This window comes from Anomaloglossus baeobatrachus, chromosome 12 (assembly GCF_048569485.1).
Source record: "Anomaloglossus baeobatrachus isolate aAnoBae1 chromosome 12, aAnoBae1.hap1, whole genome shotgun sequence".
In the NCBI taxonomy this organism is placed as follows: Eukaryota; Metazoa; Chordata; class Amphibia; order Anura; family Aromobatidae; genus Anomaloglossus; species Anomaloglossus baeobatrachus.
In genome coordinates this window covers 142,287,640-142,312,512 of record NC_134364.1, presented here as the reverse complement: position 1 = coordinate 142,312,512, position 24,873 = coordinate 142,287,640, and the positions used below count along the sequence as shown (strand labels likewise).

The 24,873-nt window shown below is 50.9% G+C and overlaps 1 protein-coding gene across 2 annotated transcripts in view; it reads left to right on the top strand.

Annotated features, from left to right (window-relative positions):
• Nucleotides 1–23,844, top strand: part of RIT1 (Ras like without CAAX 1) — a 37,528-nt gene extending 13,684 nt beyond the window's left edge. Inside the window, exons 2-7 of one of the 2 annotated variants that reach the window (XM_075330494.1) lie at nucleotides 4,336–4,428; nucleotides 20,095–20,194; nucleotides 20,281–20,337; nucleotides 20,415–20,488; nucleotides 22,938–23,129; nucleotides 23,205–23,844. In XM_075330494.1, the coding sequence (XP_075186609.1) occupies nucleotides 20,095–20,194; nucleotides 20,281–20,337; nucleotides 20,415–20,488; nucleotides 22,938–23,129; nucleotides 23,205–23,435 (654 nt within the window). In that variant the 5' untranslated portion in view covers nucleotides 4,336–4,428 and the 3' untranslated portion in view covers nucleotides 23,436–23,844. The remainder of the gene's footprint in view (nucleotides 1–4,335; nucleotides 4,429–20,094; nucleotides 20,195–20,280; nucleotides 20,338–20,414; nucleotides 20,489–22,937; nucleotides 23,130–23,204) is intronic. The other variant, XM_075330493.1, reaches the window with a different exon arrangement.
• The last annotated feature ends 1,029 nt before the right edge of the window (nucleotides 23,845–24,873 follow it).

Below are 24,873 nucleotides of genomic sequence, written 5' to 3'. Positions count from 1 at the left end.
TGTCCCCCCAAGACTTGATCCCTGGAAAAACCCTCGCTGTCTCCGGGATTGGAGGCATTGACCCGGCGCTGCCTGTTGCTGACATTTATGTGGACTGGGGCGCAGGGCGAGGGGTGAGGGAGGTGGGGGTAACTGATCGGATCCCTGCAAACGTGCTACTTGGGACAGATTTGGGGCAGATAACCTCCCAGTTTGGGCCCCCCCCAAGGGCTGAACCTTCAGCCCGTACTGACATGACTCCTAACAATGTTAATGTGTTATCTATGAATGATGTAAGGGAGGAGGGAGTGAACTCTGATATTTCTGCTTGCATAGACACCATAGACACACACTCAGCTGCAGCTGTGACAGGGGAGGGGGTCAGAGAAAGGTGTGACAATGCCTCTACAAGTAACCAGCCTGTGAGCTGGGATCTGTTGCCCTCTGCAGGGATAAGCAGAGAGCAGGGTGCTGCAGGGGGAGGACCAGTGTGTGGGGTGGGGGCTACCACAGCAAATGTGGGGTCCCCAGAGATTTCACAGCGGGGTTCTGTTGCTGCAGGAGGGGAACAGGCAGGTGAGATTGGGGCCGGTCCAGGAGCGGAAGTGCTCCCAGGTAAGATCTCGGTGCATGGTTCCCCCACAACCGGGGTGTCAGGAAGCCAGGTCGGTCTGCCTGAACCGGCGACTTGGTCAGGAACGGAGGAGGAGCAGGCACGACCCACGGTCGCAGCGGCTGTGGCCGCTGTCACCCGCAGTGGGAGTGCTGGAAGCCAAGGGGCCTCCCGGAGGTCCGATAGCTCTTCCCCTTCTGACCAAGTGGCAGCCGAGTCAGGTGGAGGCCAGGACACAGGTCCCGGGGTACTGACTGAAGATGTGACAGTCTCGTCGATTCTGGCCACATCTAGTCAGGGGTTTCAGGCAGCGTTAGAAGCTGACGACAGCCTGAAAGCTCTTAAGGAGCAGGCGGCACAGCCTCCCTCGGACTCGGACCCGGAGCGAGTGGTCTGGGACCAAGGACGGCTGTACCGGGCCACGGTCCAGCAGGGTTCACCGGAGGCGTGGCCCAGGGACCGACAGTTGGTGGTACCCTATCCGTTCCGGACGGAGTTGTTGCGGATCGCACATGAGATTCCGATGGCCGGACACCTAGGGATCGCTAAGACCAAGGCCAGGTTAAACCAGCATTTCTACTGGCCAAAAATGGGGGCCGATGTGGCTGCCTATTGCCGTTCGTGTGAAACCTGTCAGAGAGTGGGGAAGGCGGGGCCACGCCCCAAAGCCCCACTGGTATCTCTGCCAATCATCGATGAGCCTTTCAGGAGGGTGGCTGTGGATCTGGTCGGCCCGCTGGCCATCCCCAGCAGCTCCGGGAAACGCTTCATACTGACGGTAGTGGACTATGCCACCCGGTACCCAGAAGCAGTGGCCTTGTCGTCCATTCGGGCTGACAAGGTGGCCACCGCATTGCTGGAGATTTTCTCCCGAGTGGGTTTTCCCCAGGAAATGCTCACTGACCGGGGGACCCAATTCATGTCCCAGCTGATGGAGGCCCTCTGTAAGCAAGTCCAGGTGCGACATCTGGTGGCCAGCCCGTACCATCCACAGACTAATGGCCTGTGCGAGCGGTTCAATGGCACCTTAAAGCAGATGCTTAAGATGTTGGTCGACTCCCATGGGCGTGACTGGGAGCGGTATCTCCCACACCTGTTATTTGCTTACCGGGAGGTTCCACAGGCCTCAACAGGATTCTCACCGTTTGAGCTCCTGTACGGGCGACGTGTGCGGGGCCCCCTGGCTCTGGTGAAAGAGGCTTGGGAAGGGGATTTGGCCACCCCTGGAGTGTCGGTTATCGAGTATGTCATGCGCTTCCGGGACAAAATGCAGGCCTTGACGCAACTGGTACACGACAATATGGCTCAAGCCCAGGCCGATCAGAAGCGTTGGTACGACCAGAACGCTTGTGAGAGGACCTACCAAGTGGGTCAAAAGGTGTGGGTACTGGTCCCCGTACCACAGGACAAGCTTCAGGCAGCCTGGGAAGGCCCATACCTCGTGTACCAGCAGCTCAACCCTGTAACGTACCTGGTCACCCTGGACCCTGCCCGTGGAAGGCGGAAGCCCTTCCATGTGAACATGATGAAGGCACATCATGAGCGGGAGGCATGTGCGCTCCCCGTGTGCAACCTGCCCGAGGAGGGAGAAGCGGAAACCCTCTTGGATATGCTAGCCCAGGTTAGGGCAGGCGGATCCATTGAGGATGTGGAGGTTGGCCACCAGCTCTTGGAAGACCAATGGTCCCTGCTGTGGGCCACCCTACACCCCTTCCGGGGGTTGTTTACCAACCAGCCCGGAAGGACTGACTTGGCTGTCCATCACGTGGACACTGGGGATCATCCCCCGATCCGGCGTTCAGCATATCGGGTCTCCCTGGAGGTGCAGCAACACATGCGCCAGGAGATTGACGAGATGCTGAAGCTGGGGGTGATCCAGGCATCCAACAGCGCTTGGGCCTCGCCTGTAGTCCTCGTCCCTAAGGACCGAACCACTCGGTTCTGCGTGGACTACAGGGGGCTCAATGCGGTCACGGTCGCCGATGCGTACCCAATGCCACGCATCGATGACCTGCTCGATCAGTTGGCCGGGGCTCAGTACCTGACCATCATGGATCTGAGCCGGGGATATTGGCAGATCCCCCTGACTCGCAAGGCCAGGGAACGCTCTGCCTTTATTACCCCATTTGGACTGTACGAGTCCACGGTGATGCCATTCGGGATGAGGAATGCCCCTGCCACTTTCCAGCGGATGGTCAACACCCTGCTCAAGGGACTTGAAGGGTACGCGGCCGCGTACCTGGATGACATTGCCGTCTTCAGTCCCACCTGGGAGGACCACCTAGAGCATCTAGCACAGGTGCTCAGGCGGATCCACCGGGCAGGTTTGACCATCAAGCCGGGAAAGTGTCAGCTGGCCATGAGCGAGGTCCAGTACCTCGGTCACCGGGTAGGTGGGAGAACACTGAAGCCCGAGCCTGAGAAAGTGGAAGCCATCGCATCCTGGCCCACCCCCAGGACCAAGAAGCAGGTGATGTCCTTCTTGGGGACCGCTGGGTACTATAGGAGGTTTGTTCCATGCTATAGTAGCCTGGCAAAGCCCTTGACGGACCTCACCAAGAAGAAGCTGCCCTCTGCAGTCGATTGGACAATGGACTGCGAGACAGCCTTCCGGGCCCTAAAGGACGCCCTGTCCAGCCCGCCCGTGCTACAGGCAGCCGACTTCACGCGGCCGTTTGTAGTACAGACCGACGCCAGTGACTTCGGCCTCGGTGCGGTGCTCAGCCAGGTGGACTCTGCGAGCCAAGAGCACCCAGTCTTGTACCTGAGCAGGAAGCTGTTACCAAGGGAAGTTGCCTATTCCACAATGGAGAAGGAGTGCCTGGCCATAGTGTGGGCCCTGCAGCGTCTGCAACCCTATCTATACGGGCGCCACTTCATCGTGGAGACGGACCACAATCCCCTCAGCTGGTTGCACACCGTCTCTGGGACGAATGGGCGATTGTTGCGATGGAGCCTTGCGCTCCAGCAATACAACTTCACCATTCGCCACAAAAGGGGCCGTGACCACGGTAACGCAGACGGGCTGTCCCGACAAGGAGAGGTCGCGGACGGGCGCACGGGGGAACACCGGAGTGTGCTGCCCCCTAGCGCCCTCAAAAGGGGGGAGGTGTGAGGTAAATCCGGAGATATGACGATAAATCATGATATTCAAGTATGTCAGGAAGCCCTCTCCTGGTGTCACCCCCCCTTTTCCTTCACACAACTGGTTTAGCAACAAATCCCATGGCCATCTCCTGTGATATGGAGATGAGGTGGTGTGGGGACAATGGACACAGGATGACTCCCTGCCGTGACCCTGTAGTGGGGGCTGCTAGCTAGTTAGCAAGGCTATGGAAATAGCCAGACAGAACGACTCCAGTAAAAAATGGTTCATATCTCGCAAGCCATATTTCCGATAAATATGGCAACCATAAAAATGGTGTCTCCGCATGCGGACGATGCCGGCACACCCTTTTTATGGGAGCAGGACATTGGGAAATGCCCCAGGCGTGATATCAGCCAATGGGGAACTGGCAGACAGGTCATGAGTCCCCTCGTTCTGTAGCTAAGTTCATAACTGTCACAATGAGAGCATTGGCGTCCGCCTACGACGCTCCCAGGCAAAGTTATGGCCCATATTCCATGTTGTGGATTGTCCATAACTCAAGCCAGGGGTGGAGCAGTGCTCCCTCTGAGGTCACTAAGGTAGGAGGGGACCTGGATCTGCCCAGGTTGATAACCCTACTTCGGCCATTTTCCAGGGTTCTTTTCGCTGGGGGCACGTGTAGGAAACATCTGTGGGAAGGATCCTAGAAACCTGGGTACAGCGCCCCCCTGTGGCCAGACGCAACAAGGTAACTGCTGGAACTGTGTATGCCTGTTTGTAACCCATGCTTTGATTGTAACTGTACTCTGACATATGTATATTCTGTAGATTCCCTATTGTATATATTGTAGTTTCTAGTGTGCTTTAGGCTGATTAAATTATATAATTAATCTTGGGCTGTTCTGTTATCTCGATCTTGAATCCCACGTCTGTGTGTTCGGCTAATAGTTACCGTAAATCGGTTGGTGGCAGCGAATTGTGCCAAGGATTATTGTGGGGAGGCCAGTGAGATTCGGGGAGATTTTATATATTCCGCCCGCGGAGGTCGGGGGAATATATACCTTACTCTCACCGGGGACCCTTCAATAATCGGCATAAGTAGTATAGCGGCCTCCTTGCTTATGGTCGGGCAATTCCATAATTGGCCTGACTATAAGAGGGGCGCTAGAGAGCGCGTCACGTGCTCTGTCTGTCGGTCGGGAGGTATAAAGGAGGGGTGACCCCCACTTGTTACCCCCCGATTGTGACGTACTGGTAGCCAGCGCGGGGGATTTCTGAGTGACCCCCCCAGTGGTTTGTGACAGGAGGTATATACACAGGAGCATACACAGTGGAGGGGGGAGGTATATACACAGGAGCATACACAGGGGAGGGGGGAGGTATATACACAGGAGCATACACAGGGGAGGGGGGAGGTATATACACAGGAGCATACACAGGGGAGGGGGGAGGTATATACACAGGAGCATACACAGGGGAGGGGGGAGGTATATACACAGGAGCATACACAGGGGAGGGGGGAGGTATATACACAGGAGCATACACAGGGGAGGGGGGAGGTATATACACAGGAGCATACACAGGGGAGGGGGGAGGTATATACACAGGAGCATACACAGGGGAGGGGGGAGGTATATACACAGGAGCATACACAGGGGAGGGGGGAGGTATATACACAGGAGCATACACAGGGGAGGGGGGAGGTATATACACAGGAGCATACACAGGGGAGGGGGGAGGTATATACACAGGAGCATACACAGGGGAGGGGGGAGGTATATACACAGGAGCATACACAGGGGAGGGGGGAGGTATATACACAGGAGCATACACAGGGGAGGGGGGAGGTATATACACAGGAGCATACACAGGGGAGGGGGGAGGTATATACACAGGAGCATACACAGGGGAGGGGGGAGGTATATACACAGGAGCATACACAGGGGAGGGGGGAGGTATATACACAGGAGCATACACAGGGGAGGGGGGAGGTATATACACAGGAGCATACACAGGGGAGGGGGGAGGTATATACACAGGAGCATACACAGGGGAGGGGGGAGGTATATACACAGGAGCATACACAGGGGAGGGGGGAGGTATATACACAGGAGCATACACAGGGGAGGGGGGAGGTATATACACAGGAGCATACACAGGGGAGGGGGGAGGTATATACACAGGAGCATACACAGGGGAGGGGGGAGGTATATACACAGGAGCATACACAGGGGAGGGGGGAGGTATATACACAGGAGCATACACAGGGGAGGGGGGAGGTATATACACAGGAGCATACACAGGGGAGGGGGGAGGTATATACACAGGAGCATACACAGGGGAGGGGGGAGGTATATACACAGGAGCATACACAGGGGAGGGGGGAGGTATATACACAGGAGCATACACAGGGGAGGGGGGAGGTATATACACAGGAGCATACACAGGGGAGGGGGGAGGTATATACACAGGAGCATACACAGGGGAGGGGGGAGGTATATACACAGGAGCATACACAGGGGAGGGGGGAGGTATATACACAGGAGCATACACAGGGGAGGGGGGAGGTATATACACAGGAGCATACACAGGGGAGGGGGGAGGTATATACACAGGAGCATACACAGGGGAGGGGGGAGGTATATACACAGGAGCATACACAGGGGAGGGGGGAGGTATATACACAGGAGCATACACAGGGGAGGGGGGAGGTATATACACAGGAGCATACACAGGGGAGGGGGGAGGTATATACACAGGAGCATACACAGGGGAGGGGGGAGGTATATACACAGGAGCATACACAGGGGAGGGGGGAGGTATATACACAGGAGCATACACAGGGGAGGGGGGAGGTATATACACAGGAGCATACACAGGGGAGGGGGGAGGTATATACACAGGAGCATACACAGGGGAGGGGGGAGGTATATACACAGGAGCATACACAGGGGAGGGGGGAGGTATATACACAGGAGCATACACAGGGGAGGGGGGAGGTATATACACAGGAGCATACACAGGGGAGGGGGGAGGTATATACACAGGAGCATACACAGGGGAGGGGGGAGGTATATACACAGGAGCATACACAGGGGAGGGGGGAGGTATATACACAGGAGCATACACAGGGGAGGGGGGAGGTATATACACAGGAGCATACACAGGGGAGGGGGGAGGTATATACACAGGAGCATACACAGGGGAGGGGGGAGGTATATACACAGGAGCATACACAGGGGAGGGGGGAGGTATATACACAGGAGCATACACAGGGGAGGGGGGAGGTATATACACAGGAGCATACACAGGGGAGGGGGGAGGTATATACACAGGAGCATACACAGGGGAGGGGGAGGTATATACACAGGAGCATACACAGGGGAGGGGGGAGGTATATACACAGGAGCATACACAGGGGAGGGGGGAGGTATATACACAGGAGCATACACAGGGGAGGGGGGAGGTATATACACAGGAGCATACACAGGGGAGGGGGGAGGTATATACACAGGAGCATACACAGGGGAGGGGGGAGGTATATACACAGGAGCATACACAGGGGAGGGGGGAGGTATATACACAGGAGCATACACAGGGGAGGGGGGAGGTATATACACAGGAGCATACACAGGGGAGGGGGGAGGTATATACACAGGAGCATACACAGGGGAGGGGGGAGGTATATACACAGGAGCATACACAGGGGAGGGGGGAGGTATATACACAGGAGCATACACAGGGGAGGGGGGAGGTATATACACAGGAGCATACACAGGGGAGGGGGGAGGTATATACACAGGAGCATACACAGGGGAGGGGGGAGGTATATACACAGGAGCATACACAGGGGAGGGGGGAGGTATATACACAGGAGCATACACAGGGGAGGGGGGAGGTATATACACAGGAGCATACACAGGGGAGGGGGGAGGTATATACACAGGAGCATACACAGGGGAGGGGGGAGGTATATACACAGGAGCATACACAGGGGAGGGGGGAGGTATATACACAGGAGCATACACAGGGGAGGGGGGAGGTATATACACAGGAGCATACACAGGGGAGGGGGGAGGTATATACAGGAGCATGCACAGGGGAGGGGGGAGGTATATACAGGAGCATGCACAGGGGAGGGGGGAGGTATATACAGGAGTATGCACAGGGGAGGGGGGAGGTATATACAGGAGTATGCACAGGGGAGGGGGGAGGTATATACAGGAGCATGCACAGGGGAGGGGGGAGGTATATACAGGAGCATGCACAGGGGAGGGGGGAGGTATATACAGGAGCATGCACAGGGGAGGGGGGAGGTATATACAGGAGCATGCACAGGGGAGGGGGGAGGTATACACACAGGAGCATACACAGGGGAGGGGGGAGGTATACACACAGGAGCATACACAGGGGAGGGGGGAGGTATACACACAGGAGCATACACAGGGGAGGAGGGAGGTATACACACAGGAGCATACACAGGGGAGGAGGGAGGTATACACACAGGAGCATACACAGGGGAGGGGGGAGGTATATACACAGGAGCATACACAGGGGAGGAGGGAGGTATATACACAGGAGCATACACAGGGGAGGGGGGAGGTATATACAGGAGCATACACAGGGGAGGGAGGAGGTATATACAGGAGCATACACAGGGGAGGGGGGAGGTATATACACAGGGAAGGGGGGAGGTATATAGGAATATTCACAGGGGAGGTGTATATACAGGAGCATACACAGGGGAGGGAGGAGGTATATACAGGAGTATGCACAGGGAAGGGGGGAGGTGTATACACAGGGAAGGGGGGAGGTATATACAGTAGCATACACAGGGGAGGGGGGAGGTATATACACAGGGGAGGGGAGAGGTATATACACAGGGGAGGGGGGAGGTATATACACAGGAGCATGCACAGGGGAGGGGGGGGGTATATACACAGGAGCATGCACAGGGGAGGGGGGAGGTATATACACAGGAGCATGCACAGGGGAGGGGGGAGGTATATACACAGGAGCATACACAGGGAAGGGGGGAGGTATATACAGTAGCATACACAGGGGAGGGGGGAGGTATATACACAGGAGCATACACAGGGGAGGGGGAGGTATATACACAGGGGAGGGGAGAGGTATATACACAGGGGAGGGGAGAGGTATATACACAGGGGAGGGGGGAGGTATATACACAGGAGCATGCACAGGGGAGGGGGGGAGGTATATACACAGGGGAGGGGGAGGTACATACACAGGAGCATACACAGGGGAGGGGGGAGGTATATACACAGGAGCATACACAGGGGAGGGGGAGGTATATACACAGGGGAGGGGAGAGGTATATACACAGGGGAAGGGGGAGGTATATACACAGGAGCATGCACAGGGGAGGGGGGGAGGTATATACACAGGAGCATACACAGGGGAGGGGGGAGGTATATACACAGGAGCATACACAGGGGAGGGGGGAGGTATACACAGGAGCATACACGGGAGGGGGGAGGTATACACACAGGAGCATACACAGGGGAGGGGGGAGGTATATACACAGGACCATACACGGGAGGGGGGAGGTATATACAGTAGCATACACAGGGGAGGGGGGAGGTATATACACAGGAGCATACACAGGGGAGGGGGGAGGTATATACAGGAGCATACACAGGGGAGGGGGGAGGTATATACAGGAGTATACACAGGGGAGGGGGGAGGTATATACAGGACCATACACGGGAGGGGGGAGGTATATACACAGGACCATACACGGGAGGGGGGAGGTATATACACAGGAGCATACACAGTGGAGGGGAGAGGTATATACAGGACCATACACGGAAGGGGGGAGGTATATACACAGGAGCATACACAGGGGAGGGGGAGGTATATACAGGAGTATGCACAGGGGAGGGGGGAGGTATATACACAGGAGCATGCACAGGGGAGGGGGGAGGTATATACACAGGAGCATGCACAGGGGAGGGGGGAGGTATATACAGAAGTATGCACATGGGAGGGGGGAGGTATATACAGGAGCATGCACAGGGGAGGTATATACAGGAGCATGCACAGGGGAGGGGGAGGTATACACATAGGAGCATACACAGGGGAGAGGGGAGGTATATACAGGAGCATACACAGGGGAGGGGGGAGGTATATACAGGAGTATGCACAGGGGAGGAGGGAGGTATATATACAGGAGCATGCACAGGGGAGGGGGGAGGTATACACACAGGAGCATACACAGGGGAGGGGGAGGTATAGGCAGGAGTATGCACAGGGGAGGTATATACAGGAGCATGCACAGGGGAGGGGGAAGGTATACACACAGGAGCATACACAGGGGAGGGGGGAGGTATATACAGGAGTATGCACAGGGGAGGGCGGAGGTATATACAGGAGTATGCACAGGGGAGGTATATACAGGAGCATGCACAGGGGAGGGGGAGGTATACACATAGGAGCATACACAGGGGAGAGGGGAGGTATATACAGGAGCATACACAGGGGAGGGGGGAGGTATATACAGGAGTATGCACAGGGGAGGAGGGAGGTATATATACAGGAGCATGCACAGGGGAGGGGGGAGGTATATACACAGGAGCATACACAGGGGAGGGGGGAGGTATACACAGGAGCATACACGGGAGGGGGGAGGTATACACACAGGAGCTTACACAGGGGAGGGGGGAGGTATATACACAGGACCATACACGGGAGGGGGGAGGTATATACAGTAGCATACACAGGGGAGGGGGGAGGTATATACACAGGAGCATACACAGGGGAGGGGGGAGGTATAGACACAGGAGCATACACAGGTGAGGGGGGAGGTATATACACAGGAGCATACACAGGGAAAGGGGGAGGTATATACAGGAGCATACACAGGGGAGGGGGGAGGTATATACAGGAGCATACACAGGGAAAGGGGGAGGTATATACAGGAGCATACACAGGGGAGGGGGGAGGTATATACAGGAGCATACACAGGGGAGGGGGGAGGTATATACACAGGAGCATACACAGGGAAGGGGGGAGGTATATACACAGGAGCATACACAGGGAAGGGGGGAGGTATATACAGGGGAGGGGGGAGGTATATACACAGGAGCATACACAGGGGAGTGGGGCTGTATATTCACAGGAGCATACACAGGGGAGGGGGGAGGTATATACAGAAGTATACACAGGGGAGGGGGGAGGTATATACACAGGAGCATACACAGGGGAGGGGGGAGGTATATACACAGGAGCATACACAGGGGAGGGGGGAGGTATATACACAGGAGCATGCACAGGGAAGGGGGGAGGTATATACACAGGAGCATACACAGGGGAGGGGGGAGGTATATACAGGAGCATACACAGGGGAGGGGGGAGGTATATACACAGGAGCATACACAGGGAAGGGGGGAGGTATATACACAGGAGTATACATAGGGGAGGGGGGAGGTATATACACAGGAGCATACACGGGGAGGGGGAGGTATATACAGGAGTATACACAGGGGAGGGGGGAGGTATATACACAGGAGCATACACAGGGAAGGGGGGAGGTATATACAGGAGTATGCCCAGGGGAAGGGGGAGGTATATACAGGAGTATGCACAGGAGAGGGGGGAGGTATATACAGGAGCATGCACAGGGAAGGGGGGAGGTATATACACAGGAGCATACACAGGGAAGGGGGGAGGTATATACACAGGAGCATACACAGGGGAGGGGGGAGGTATATACACAGGAGCATACACAGGGGAGGGGGGAGGTATATACAGGAGCATACACAGGGGAGGGGGGAGGTATATACAGGAGCATACACAGGGGAGGGGGGAGGTATATACACAGGAGCATACACAGGGGAGGGGGGAGGTATATACAGGAGTATAGACAGGGGAGGGGGGAGGTATATACAGGAGTATACACAGGGGAGGGGAGAGGTATATACACAGGAGCATACACAGGGAAGGGGGGAGGTATATACAGGAGCATACACAGGGGAGTGGGGAGGTATATACACAGGAGCATACACAGGGGAGGGGGGAGGTATATACACAGGGGAGGGGGGAGGTATATACAGGAGCATACACAGGGGAGGGGGGAGGTATATACACAGGAGCATACACAGGGGAGGGAGGAGGTATATACACAGGAGCATACACAGGGGAGGGAGGAGGTATATACACAGGAGCATACACAGGGGAGGGGGGAGGTATAGACACAGGAGCATACACAGGGGAGGGGGGAGGTATATACAGGAGCATACACAGGGGAGGTGGGAGGTATATACAGGAGCATACACAGGGGAGGGGGGAGGTATATACACAGGAGCATACACAGGGGAGGGGGGAGGTATATACACAGGAGCATACACAGGGGAGGGGGGAGGTATATACACAGGGGAGGGGGGAGGTATATACAGGAGCATACACAGGGGAGGGGGGAGGTATATACAGGAGCATACACAGGGGAGGGGGGAGGTATATACACAGGAGCATACACAGGGGAGGGAGGAGGTATATACACAGGAGCATACACAGGGGAGGGAGGAGGTATATACACAGGAGCATACACAGGGGAGGGGGGAGGTATAGACACAGGAGCATACACAGGGGAGGGGGGAGGTATATACAGGAGCATACACAGGGGAGGTGGGAGGTATATACAGGAGCATACACAGGGAAGGTGGGAGGTATATACAGGAGCATACACAGGGGAGGGGGGAGGTATATACAGGAGCATACACAGGGGAGGGGGGAGGTATATACACAGGAGCATACACAGGGAAGGGGGGAGGTATATACACAGGAGCATACACAGGGAAGGGGGGAGGTATATACAGGGGAGGGGGGAGGTATATACACAGGAGCATACACAGGGGAGTGGGGCTGTATATTCACAGGAGCATACACAGGGGAGGGGGGAGGTATATACAGAAGTATACACAGGGGAGGGGGGAGGTATATACACAGGAGCATACACAGGGGAGGGGGGAGGTATATACACAGGAGCATACACAGGGGAGGGGGGAGGTATATACACAGGAGCATGCACAGGGAAGGGGGAGGTATATACACAGGAGCATACACAGGGGAGGGGGGAGGTATATACAGGAGCATACACAGGGGAGGGGGGAGGTATATACACAGGAGCATACACAGGGAAGAGGGGAGGTATATACACAGGAGTATACATAGGGGAGGGGGGAGGTATATACACAGGAGCATACACGGGGAGGGGGAGGTATATACAGGAGTATACACAGGGGAGGGGGGAGGTATATACAGGAGTATACACAGGGGAGGGGAGAGGTGTATATACACAGGAGCATACACAGGGAGGGGGGAGGTATATACAGGAGTATGCCCAGGGGAAGGGGGAGGTATATACAGGAGTATGCACAGGGGAGGGGGGGGGTATATACAGGAGCATGCACAGGGAAGGGGGGAGGTATATACACAGGAGCATACACAGGGAAGGGGGGAGGTATATACACAGGAGCATACACAGGGAAGGGGGGAGGTATATACACAGGAGCATACACAGGGAAGGGGGGAGGTATATACACAGGAGCATACACAGGGGAGGGGGGAGGTATATACACGAGCATACACAGGGGAGGGGGGAGGTATATACAGGAGCATACACAGGGGAGCGGGGAGGTATATACAGGAGCATACACAGGGGAGGGGGGAGGTATATACACAGGAGCATACACAGGGGAGGGGGGAGGTATATACAGGAGTATAGACAGGGGAGGGGGGGGGTATATACAGGAGTATACACAGGGGAGGGGAGAGGTATATACACAGGAGCATACACAGGGAAGGGGGGAGGTATATACAGGAGCATACACAGGGGAGTGGGGAGGTATATACACAGGAGCATACACAGGGGAGGGGGGAGGTATATACACAGGGGAGGGGGGAGGTATATACAGGAGCATACACAGGGGAGGGGGGAGGTATATACACAGGAGCATACACAGGGGAGGGAGGAGGTATATACACAGGAGCATACACAGGGGAGGGAGGAGGTATATACACAGGAGCATACACAGGGGAGGGGGGAGGTATAGACACAGGAGCATACACAGGGGAGGGGGGAGGTATATACAGGAGCATACACAGGGGAGGTGGGAGGTATATACAGGAGCATACACAGGGGAGGGGGGAGGTATATACACAGGAGCATACACAGGGGAGGGGGGAGGTATATACACAGGAGCATACACAGGGGAGGGGGGAGGTATATACACAGGGGAGGGGGGAGGTATAGACACAGGAGCATACACAGGGGAGGGGGGAGGTATATACAGGAGCATACACAGGGGAGGTGGGAGGTATATACAGGAGCATACACAGGGGAGGGGGGAGGTATATACACAGGAGCATACACAGGGGAGGGGGGAGGTATATACACAGGAGCATACACAGGGAAGGGGGGAGGTATATACACAGGAGCATACACAGGGGAGGGGAGAGGTATATACACAAGAGCATACACAGGGGAGGGGAGAGGTATATACACAGGAGTATGCACAGGGGAGGGGGGAGGTATATACACAGGCGCATACACAGGGGAGGGGGGAGGTATATACACAGGAGCGAGCATACACAGGAGAGGAGGGAGGTATATACACAGGAGCATACACAGGGGAGGGGAGAGGTATATACACAGCATACACAGGGGAGGGGGGAGGTATATACACAGGAGCATACACAGGGGAGGGGGGGGGTATATACATAGGAGGATACACAGGGGAGGGGGGAGGTATATACACAGGAGCATACACAGGGGAGGGGGGAGGTATATACACAGGAGCATACACAGGGGAGGGGGGAGGTATATACACAGGAGCATACACAGGGGAGGGGGGAGGTATATACACAGGAGCATACACAGGGGAGGGGGGAGGTATATACACAGGAGCATAGACAGGGGAGGGGGGAGGTATATACACAGGAGCATACACAGGGGAGGGGGGAGGTATATACACAGGAGCATACACAGGGGAGGGGGGAGGTATATACACAGGAGCATACACAGGGGAGGGGGGAGGTATATACACAGGAGCATACACAGGGGAGGGGGGAGGTATATACACAGGAGCATACACAGGGGAGGGGGGAGGTATATACACAGGAGCATACACAGGGGAGGGGGGAGGTATATACACAGCAGCATACACAGGGGAGGGGGGAGGTTTATACACAGGAGCATACACAGGGGAGGGGGGAGGTATACACAATGTGCAGAATTATTAGGCAAGTTGTATTTTAGAGGATTTTTTTTATTATTGATCAACAACTATGTTCTCAATCACCCAAAAGACTCATAAACATCAAAGCTTAATATTTTTTCAGTTGGAGGGGTTTTTAGATTTGGCTTCTTAGCAGGATCTGTTTGTGCAGGTGACTATTACTGTGCAGAATTATTAGGCAACTTGATAAAAAACAAAAATATATTCCCATCTCACTTGTTTATTTTCACCAGGTAAACCAATATAACTGCACAAAATTTAGAAATAAACATTTCTGACATGCAAAAATAAAGAAAAAAAAAAAAACGAGTGCCCAATATAGCCCTTTTTCTTTCTGATGACACTCAGCAGCGACCATCCATAGATTCTGTCATTGCTTGATCTGTTTACGATCAACATTGCGTGCAGCAACCACCACAGCCTCCAGACACTGCTCCCAGAGGTGGACTGTTTTCCCTCCCTGTAGATCTCACATTTTATGAGGGACCACAGGTTCTCTATGGGGTTCAGATCAGGTGAACAAGGGGGCTATGTCATTATTTTGTCATCTTTTAGACCTTTACTGGCCAGCCACGCTGTGGAGTAGTTGGATGCATGTGATGGAGCATTGTCCTGCATGAAAATCATGTTTTTCTTGAACGATAGCGACTTCTTCCTGTACCACTGCTTGAAGAAGTTGTCTTCCAGAAATTGGCAGTAGGTCTGGGAGTTGAGCTTCACTCCATCCTCAACCCAAAAAGGTCCCACAAGTTGATCTTTGATAAAAGCCCATACCAGTGCCCACCTCCAACTTGCTGGCGTCTGAGTCGGAGTGGAGCTCTCTGCCCTTTACTGATCCAGCCTCTGGCCCATCCATCTGCCCATCAAGAGTCACTCTCATTTCATCAGTCCATAAAACCTTTTGAAATATCATTCTTAAGATATTTCTTGGCCCAGTGTTGACATTTTATCTTCTCTTTCTTGGTCAGAGGTGGTGGTTTTTCAGCCTTCCTTACCTTGGCCATGTCCCTGAGTATGGCATACCTTGTGCTTTTTGATACTCCAGTAACGTTTCAGCTCTGAAATATGGCCAAACTGGTGGCAAATGGCATCTTGGCAGCTTCATGCGTGATATTACTCAATTCATGGGCAGTTATTTTGCACCTTTTTTGCCCAACACGCTTCTTGTGACCCTGTTGGCTATTTGCCATGAAACGCTTGATTGTTCGGTGATCACGCTTCAAAGGTTTGGCAATTTCAAGACTGCTGCATCCCTCTGCAAGACATCGCACAATATGGACTTTTCAGAGCCCGTCAAATCTCTCTTCTGACCCATTTTGCCAAAGGAAAGGAAGTTGCCTAATAATTAAGCACACCTTATATAGGGTGTTGATGTCATTACACCGCACCCCTCCTCATTACAGAGAGGCACATCACCTGATTTACTTCATTGGTAGTTGGTTCTCAGCCTATACAGCTTGGAGTAGGACGACGTGTATAAAGAGTATCATGTGATCACAATACTCATCTGCCTAATAACTCTGCACACAGTGTATATACAGGAGTATACACAGGGGAGACGAGATGTATACATACAGGTGTATAACCAGAGATAGATGCCGTACAGACCAAAAGTTTGGACACCTTCTCATCTCTAGAACAACTATTAAGAGGAGATTTTGTGCAGCAGCCTTCATGATAAAATAGCTGCTAGGAAACCACTGCTAAGGACAGGCAACAAGCAGAAGAGACTTGTTTGGGCTAAAGAACACAAGGAATGGACATTAGACCAGTGGAAATCTGTGCTTTGGTCTGATGAATCCAAATTTGAGATCTTTGGATCCAACCACCGTGTCTTTGCAGAAAAGGTGAACAAATGGACTCTACATGGCTGGTTCCCACCGTGAAGCATGGTGGAGGAGGTGTGATGGTGTGGGGGGGCTTTGCTGGTGACATTGTTGGAGATTTATTCAAAATTGAAGGCATACTGAACCATTATGGCTACCACAGCATCTTGCAGCGGCTGCTATTCCATCCGGTTTGCGTTTAGTTCGACCATCATTTAATTTTCAACAGGACAATGACCCCAAACACACCTCCAGGCTGTGTAAGGGCTATTTAACTAAGAAGGAGAGTGATGGGGTGCTACGCCAGATGACCTGGCCTCCACAATCACAAGACCTGAACGTGTACATACATACAGTACAGACCAAAAGTTTGGACACACCTCATTCAAAGAGTTTTCTTTATTTTCAGGACTCTGAAAATTGTAGATTCACATTGAAGGCATTGAAACTATGAATTAAAACATGGAATGAAATACTCTAAAAAAAAAAAAGTGTGAAACTACTGAAAATATGTCTTATATTCTAAGTTCTTCAGTAGCCACCTTTTGCTTTGATTACTGCTTTGCACACTCTTGGCATTCTCTTGATGAGCTTCAAGAGGTAATCACCGGAAATGATTTTCCAACAGTCTTGAAGGAGTTCCCAGAGATGCTTAGCACTTGTTGGCCCTTTTGCCTTCACTCTGCGGTCCAGCTCACCCCAAACCATCTCGATTGGGTTCAGGTCTTGTGATTGTGGAGACCAGGTCATCTGGCGTAGCACCCCATCACTCTCCTTCTTAGTCTGGAAACACATCTATGCGAGTAAAATCGGTCCGAGTTGGCTGAAAGAAACTCGTCTGATTTTAGTTCGTTAGGTCAGAGTGCAATGCAACTGCACTGCGATCCTGAGATTTTTCTCATGATTGCAGTGCGTGTGTGATCCTTTTTTTTTTCCTCAGTAGCTGTCATCTGCCATTAAGCACTGCTACATGGCCGCTGACAGCAGCCACAGACAGCCACTGAATGGCAGATGACAGCAGGCACAGACAGAGCCGCACGATCAGAATGAACTTCACCCAACTTCATTGTCATGCCGCGGGTCTGTCTGGGTGTTGCATACTGATTAGCGGTCTCCCGTGAAGCACTCACCGGTGACCGCTAATCCCTTGAGTGACTGAATTGAGCAGCGCGATTAGCGCTGCTGTCACTCAGGTTACCCGCAGCTAGCTGGATCCTCCCCCCCCGTGACCGCAACTCACCTGTGACTTCATCGCTGTCACTCGGGCGACTTGCTGTCACTGTTGGAGGATCCAGCGGTGTCCGAGTAACCTGACTGACATCAGCTGATCGTGCTTCTCACCTCAGTTGCTGCGTGGAGGTGACAGGAGCGGCGGTGTCTTCTGCAGCTCCTGTCACCTTCATGTAGTAGAGCTGGAAGCGACGTGGGACCTCCGTGGAATACGCCAGACATGGATGGGTTTTTTGCGTACTTAATAAAGTGGTGAACAAGGGTCTTTGTTATTGTTTATTATTTCAAATAAAGGATTTTTTTCACTGTGTGAGTTTATTAACTTTAACTTGCAGGTTAATTATTGGGGGTGTCTCATAGACGCCTGCAATGATTAATCTTGGACTTATTGGCAGCTATGGGCTGCTATTAACTCCTTATTACCCCGATTGCCAACGCACCAGGGCAAATCGGGAAGAGCCGGGTACAGTCCCAGAACAGTCGCATCTAATAGAAGCGGCCATTCTGGGCGGCTGCTGGATGATATTGTTAGGCTGGGGGGCTCCCCATAACGTGGAGCTCCCCATCCTGAGAATACCAGCCTTCAGCCGTATGGCTTTATCTGGCTGGTATTAAAATTGTGGGGGGGGGGAGGGACCGCACGCCGTTTTTTTTTTTAAAATTATTTATTTTAATGCACAGCATAGACACGCCCACCGGTTGCTGTGATTGGTTGCAGTGAGACAGCTGTCTTTCAGCGTGTGGGCGTGTCTGACTGCAACCAATCATAGGTGCCGGTGGGCGGGTAAAGCAGGGAATACGAGATTGAATAATGAGCGGCCGGCTTTTTCAAAAGAGGAGATGCCGCCGGAGCAGTGTGAACGCCGAGCAGCGCCGCGCTGGTGATCGGGGATTGGTGAGTATGAGAGAGGGGGGGAGAGGGATAGACCGACATGGACAGAGAGTGAGGGACAGAGATAGCGACCGACCGACAGACCGACAGAGAGAGAATAGAGACCGAGAGGGAGAGACCGACTGACAGAGAATAGTGATTGACAGACATTGTGAGACATCACTCGTTTCCAGTGTTTTAGGAAAGATGCGAGAAATGTATTTAGAAAATCGGATGTCACTAGGATGGTGTGAGTGCTGTCCCGTGACATCCGATTTTTTTCTTTTTTTTTTTCTTTTTTTTTTTTACACGCTCCCATAGACTTGCATTGGAGAGACTCGCAGTAGAAACTCGCAAAAAAGCAGCATGCTGCGATTGTTTTCTCAGTCCGATTTGGACTGAGAAAAAAATCGCAAATGCGAGCTCAATCATTCACTAACATGTGTCCGATTCCAATGCGAGATTTTCTCGCATTGCTCTACTGCGAGAAACTCGCAAGTGAGAAGCAGCCCTTAGTCAAATAGCCCTTACACAGCCTGGAGGTGTGTTTGTGGTCATTGTCCTGTTAAAAAATAAATGATGGTCCAACTAAATGCAAACCGGATTGAATAGCATACCACTGCAAGATGCTGTGGTAGCCATGCTGGTTCTGTATGCCTTCAATTTTGAATAAATCCCCAACAGTGTCACCAGCAAAGCCCCCCCCACCATCACACCTCCTCCTCCATGCTTCACGGTGGGAACCAGCCATGTAGAGTCCATTCGTTCACGTTTTCTATAAAGACACGGTGGTTGGATCCAAAGATCTCAAATTTGGACTCATCAGGCCAAAGCACAGATTTCCACTGGTCTAATGTCCATTCCTTGTGTTCTGTAGCCCAAACAAGTCTCTTCTGCTTGTTGCCTGTCCTTAGCAGGGGTTTCCTAGCAGCTATTTTACCATGAAGGCCTGCTGCACAAAGTCTCCTCTTAATAGTTGCTCTAGAGATGAGAAGCTGTGTCCAAACTTTTGGTCTGTACTGTACATATACACATACAGGGGAGAGGAGAGTTGTACATACAGGAGTATACACAGAGGAGAGTTGTATATACACAGCAGTATACACGGGAGGTATATACATGGGGGGGAAGGGCACATTGGTGAGGGTGTGGATGCGGTTCTGATGTGTTTGGGTTTGGACTCATGTCTTGTTGCCCTTCCTCATACTTATTCTTGGCCACATTTCCAGATGGATCCGGTTGGTAGCCGCACCACCACTCAGGCACAATCGGCACAGCCGAGGGAGTACAAACTGGTGATGCTGGGCGCTGGCGGTGTGGGGAAAAGTGGTAAGTATAAGCGGGCAATCAGGATCTCCACTGTGTTTGGTTGATGCCTCATTTCAGCAGTTTAACATGCTTCTCTACGTCCACAGCGATGACCATGCAGTTCATCAGCCATCGTTTTCTGGAGGACCATGACCCCACCATTGGTGAGTAGCGCCACTTCTTATTTGCTGCAGGTTTAATGCCATCTCCTCTCACAAGTGACTTTTGCTTGACTTTCCAGAGGATGCTTATAAAATCCGCATACGGATTGATGATGAACCTGCCAACTTGGACATCCTGGACACTGCCGGACAGGTATGGAAGATCTTTGTTACCAAATTTGTCCAAATATTAGTCATACAGCAGCTCTCTAATTCAACAATTCACACCACTATCTCGTGATTTTACTCATGAGATCCCCAGAGTATAATGATGCAAAATAGACAACTCAGTAAACATTTCTTGGATAAAACCCAAAACTTTATTGAATAATTGAATACAAAAATATTAAAATAAACAGGGAAACACCTTTTTGAAGGACGGTTGATATGCCCCCTATCTAAATACATATAAGTATATTGTCTGATAATGCCCCTTTAATTATATTTTTTAGGTGCAATACACATAAAAATCAATTCTGGTTAATATATAAATTTCACTTTTTTTTTTTTTTAATTTAGACTATGCTGGAAAGATTATATGATACTGATATGAATGCCGGAAACATTCTATGGAAAGTATCCGTTATACATTCATTACTGCATATGTCCGATTTTACCACTATAAGTCTATCTATTACTAGGTGCAGTGAGTGCATAAATTACTGCCGACAGCCATATCAGTTCAGAAAATCAGACCAGCACCCAAAAAAATAATAACCTGGTATCATTATTTAGTTCGTAATCTATCATAGGATACCAAACTGATCAACACGCTGGCATAACCTGAAAAGATTTTTCCGCAAATAAATCCGTATGTGAAGATCGGTATCAAAAAACAAGGATGCTGAAACAATTGTAATCTTTATTGTACTAGATTTTGATACAAGTAAAATATATCTTTGTACCGTGTTAGCCAGTAGAGATAAAAAAAAAGGTATCAACCACTGAGGACTCTCTGTTCTTTTAAACAATTTTTTTTATTGTACTAGAAGCATTCTCTCTATAGACTCTCCATATGCGTGTCAATGACTGGTATAAAAAGTTAACTAGCATAAGCGGTAATGCAATAATCACCAGTTACTTATACAGAAAAGGTTTTTTTAAATATAGTTACAAAAAAACGCTAATGTGATCCAACTGGATAACGTCACAAAAATAAGTATATTTGACAGCCATACAGAGATCTATCAGTATTAATACCGCACATGAGTGCTGTCAATAAATTGAACACAGCCGCATGGAGAGAAAAAATCCCTATTCAATGCATCACAATACCGCTAATCAAAGCTTCCCTGTTTGTAGCGATCCACAAAGCATACAAGTGTATACCACACCTATTAAAGGTCTTTTAATGCTTATGTGTGGTTACAATAATTTAGATGTTTCCAAGTAACGAGACATACTGAGCACGTTAATGCTTAGATCAAATATGTAAGTCTCTAATCAATCAGCGCATAAATATACATACAGACAATCATAATGTTAGGAGCACATCAGACAAATAAAAAGTTACCTTAGCGTGGGGCAGCCCGTCCTTCCACCTGACGTACGTTTCGCAAACGCTTCTTCAAAAGGATTTTTTCTCTCCATGCGGCTGCGTTCAATTTATTGACAGCCGACAGCACTCATCTGCGGTATTAATACTGATAGATCTCTGTATGGCTGTCAAATATACTTTATTTTTGTGACATTATCCAGTTGGATCACATTAGCGTTTTTTTTGTAACTATATTTAAAAAAACCTTTTCTGTATAAATAACTGGTGATTATTGCATTACCGCTTATGCTAGTTAACTTTTTATACCAGTCATTGACACGCATATGGAGAGTCTATAGAGAGAATGCTTCTAGTACAATAAAGATTACAATTGTTTCAGCATCCTTGTTTTTTGATAGCGATCTTCACATACGGATTTATTTGCTGAAAAATCTTTTCAGGTTATGCCAGCATGTTGATCAGTTTGGTATCCTATGATAGATTACGAACTAAATAATGATACCAGGTTATTATTTTTTTGGGGGATGGTCTGATTTTCTGAACTGATATGGCTGTGGGCAGTAATTTATGCACTCACTGCACCTAGTAATAGATAGACTTATAGTGGTAAAATCGGACATATGCAGTAATGAATGTATAACGGATATTTTCCATAGAATGTTTCCGACATTCATATCAGTATCGTATAATCTTTCCAGCATAGTCTAAATTAAAAAAAAAACGTGAAGTTTATATATTAACCAGAATTGATTTTTATGTGTATTGCACCTAAAAAATATAATTAAAGGGGCATTATCAGACAATATACTTATATGTATTTAGATAGGGGGCATATCAACCATCCTTCAAAAAGGTGTTTCCCTGTTTATTTTAATATTTTTGTATTCAATAAAGTTTTGGGTTTTATCCAAGAAATGTTTATTGAGTTGTCTATTTTGCATCATTATACTGTGGGGATCTCATGAGTAAAATTGTGAGATAGTGGTGTGAAAGGTATGGAAGATCTGTCTGTGGCCTGTGCTGCATGTTGCTCCATGTGCTTTCTCAGTGGTGGGTCTGTGTTATGACCCCTCCATGCAGCGCTCATTGAGCTGTTCCTCTGCAGGCCGAGTTTACAGCGATGCGGGACCAGTATATGAGAGCCGGCGAAGGCTTTATCATTTGCTACTCCATCACTGACCGTCGCAGCTTTCATGAAGTGCAGGAATTTAAGCAACTAATCTACCGCGTGCGGCGAACAGATGACACGCCCGTGGTGCTAGTGGGGAACAAGTCAGACCTCTCGCGCCTCCGACAGGTATAGTGTGGAGATTTCTCATTAGGTGCAAATAATGGTGCCCTGAATGCTGACCTCACATCTTCTCATTCTCAGGTCTCCAAGGATGAGGGCATCTCGTTAGCTCGAGAGTTCACTTGTCCATTCTTCGAGACGTCGGCCGCATTCCGTTATTATATCGATGATGTTTTCCACGCTCTGGTTCGTGAGATCCGGAGGAAAGAGAAGGAAGCGGCTCTGGCACATGAGCGTAGATCCAAACCCAAGTCTTCTCTGTGGAAGCGGCTGAGGTCTCCATTCAAAAGGAAGAAGGAGTCTGTGACGTGATGGAGGGACTACCACTGATGTGGGGCGATGAGAGGGAGAATGGGGCTCTTCACAGTCTGATTGTGCGTACATATACTGGGTGTATAGAATACATATATACAAGGCTGTGAATTACTAACTGCACATACCATATGTACATGCCACATATCATGTGGTGGGGCCCCCCGGCCGCAGCATAACCCAACTGATAACGAATATGTCCATGACTGAAAAAGGACCAAGCCTTCGTCATCAAGACTGGAACTAATCACAGCACTATTCTGCTACGGGATGCCTTCCTTCAAATATGACGTCACTGGTAAACGGGCATCCGTTCATGAAAGGGACCCGCAGATTTGAGCTCATACAATTTTGAATATTTTTCTATATCTTGTTAACAGTTGTTTATATTAAATCTGTTGCTTGTTAACCGATGGTTGCACGCATTTAATTGGTAGAAATGGTGGGAGGAGGTTGTCCTACCTAGTGGATCACAGCCACCATCCTCCGTGTTCCCACAACACATGGAGAGGAGCCGGAGCCGACGTCCCCTGTGTCCACCTTTCAATGAGAGGAACTCAGAGAAACTGTCTCAAGTGTCCATCACATGCGGTGAGAAGCCCAGAGCAGCTGCGGCGAGCGTTTGCCCTGTGTAGAGGAGCCGGAGCAGTGTCCACCCCTCAATGAAAGGAGCCCAGAGAAGCTATCCCTAGTGTGCACTACACACGGAGAGAAGCCCAGAGCAGCTGCGTTGGACATCTGCCATACGTGGAGCAGTGCCCACCCCTCAATGAGAGGAACTCAGAGAAGTTGTCCCAAGTGTTCACCACACAAGTAGAGAAAGCCAGAGCAGCTGCGCCAAGCGTCCACGACACATGGAGAGGAGCCCAGAGACGCTGTCCTGAATGTACACCACATGTGGAGAGGAGGTCAGAACAGCTGCGCTAAACGACCACCACACATGGAGAGGATCAGGAGCAGTGTCCACCCCTTAATGAAAGGAGCGCAGAGCAGCTGCCCTGAGCGTCCACCACACGTAGAGTGGAGCCAAGAGAAGCTCCCCCTTGAATCCCCACACACATGGTGCGGAGGTCACTGCAGCTTCCCCAACCACCCACCACATATGAAGGAGTTATAATTGGGGCAGTATATACATACACAGCTATCCACGAGGCAGTATATACACACACAGCGATCCACGGGGCAGTATACACTACCGTTCAAGAGTGTGGGGTCACCCAGACAATTTTGTCTTTTTTATGAAAAATCCTACTTGTATTTATCAGATGAGTTGTAGAATGAATAGAGAATATCGTCCAGACAGTGACGAGGTTAGAAATAATGATTTTCACGTGAAATAATAATTTTCTCTTCACACTTTGTTTTCGACACAGATCGCTCCTTTGCAGCAATTCCCGCTTTCCAGACCTTTGGCATTCCAGCTGTTAAGTTGCGGAGG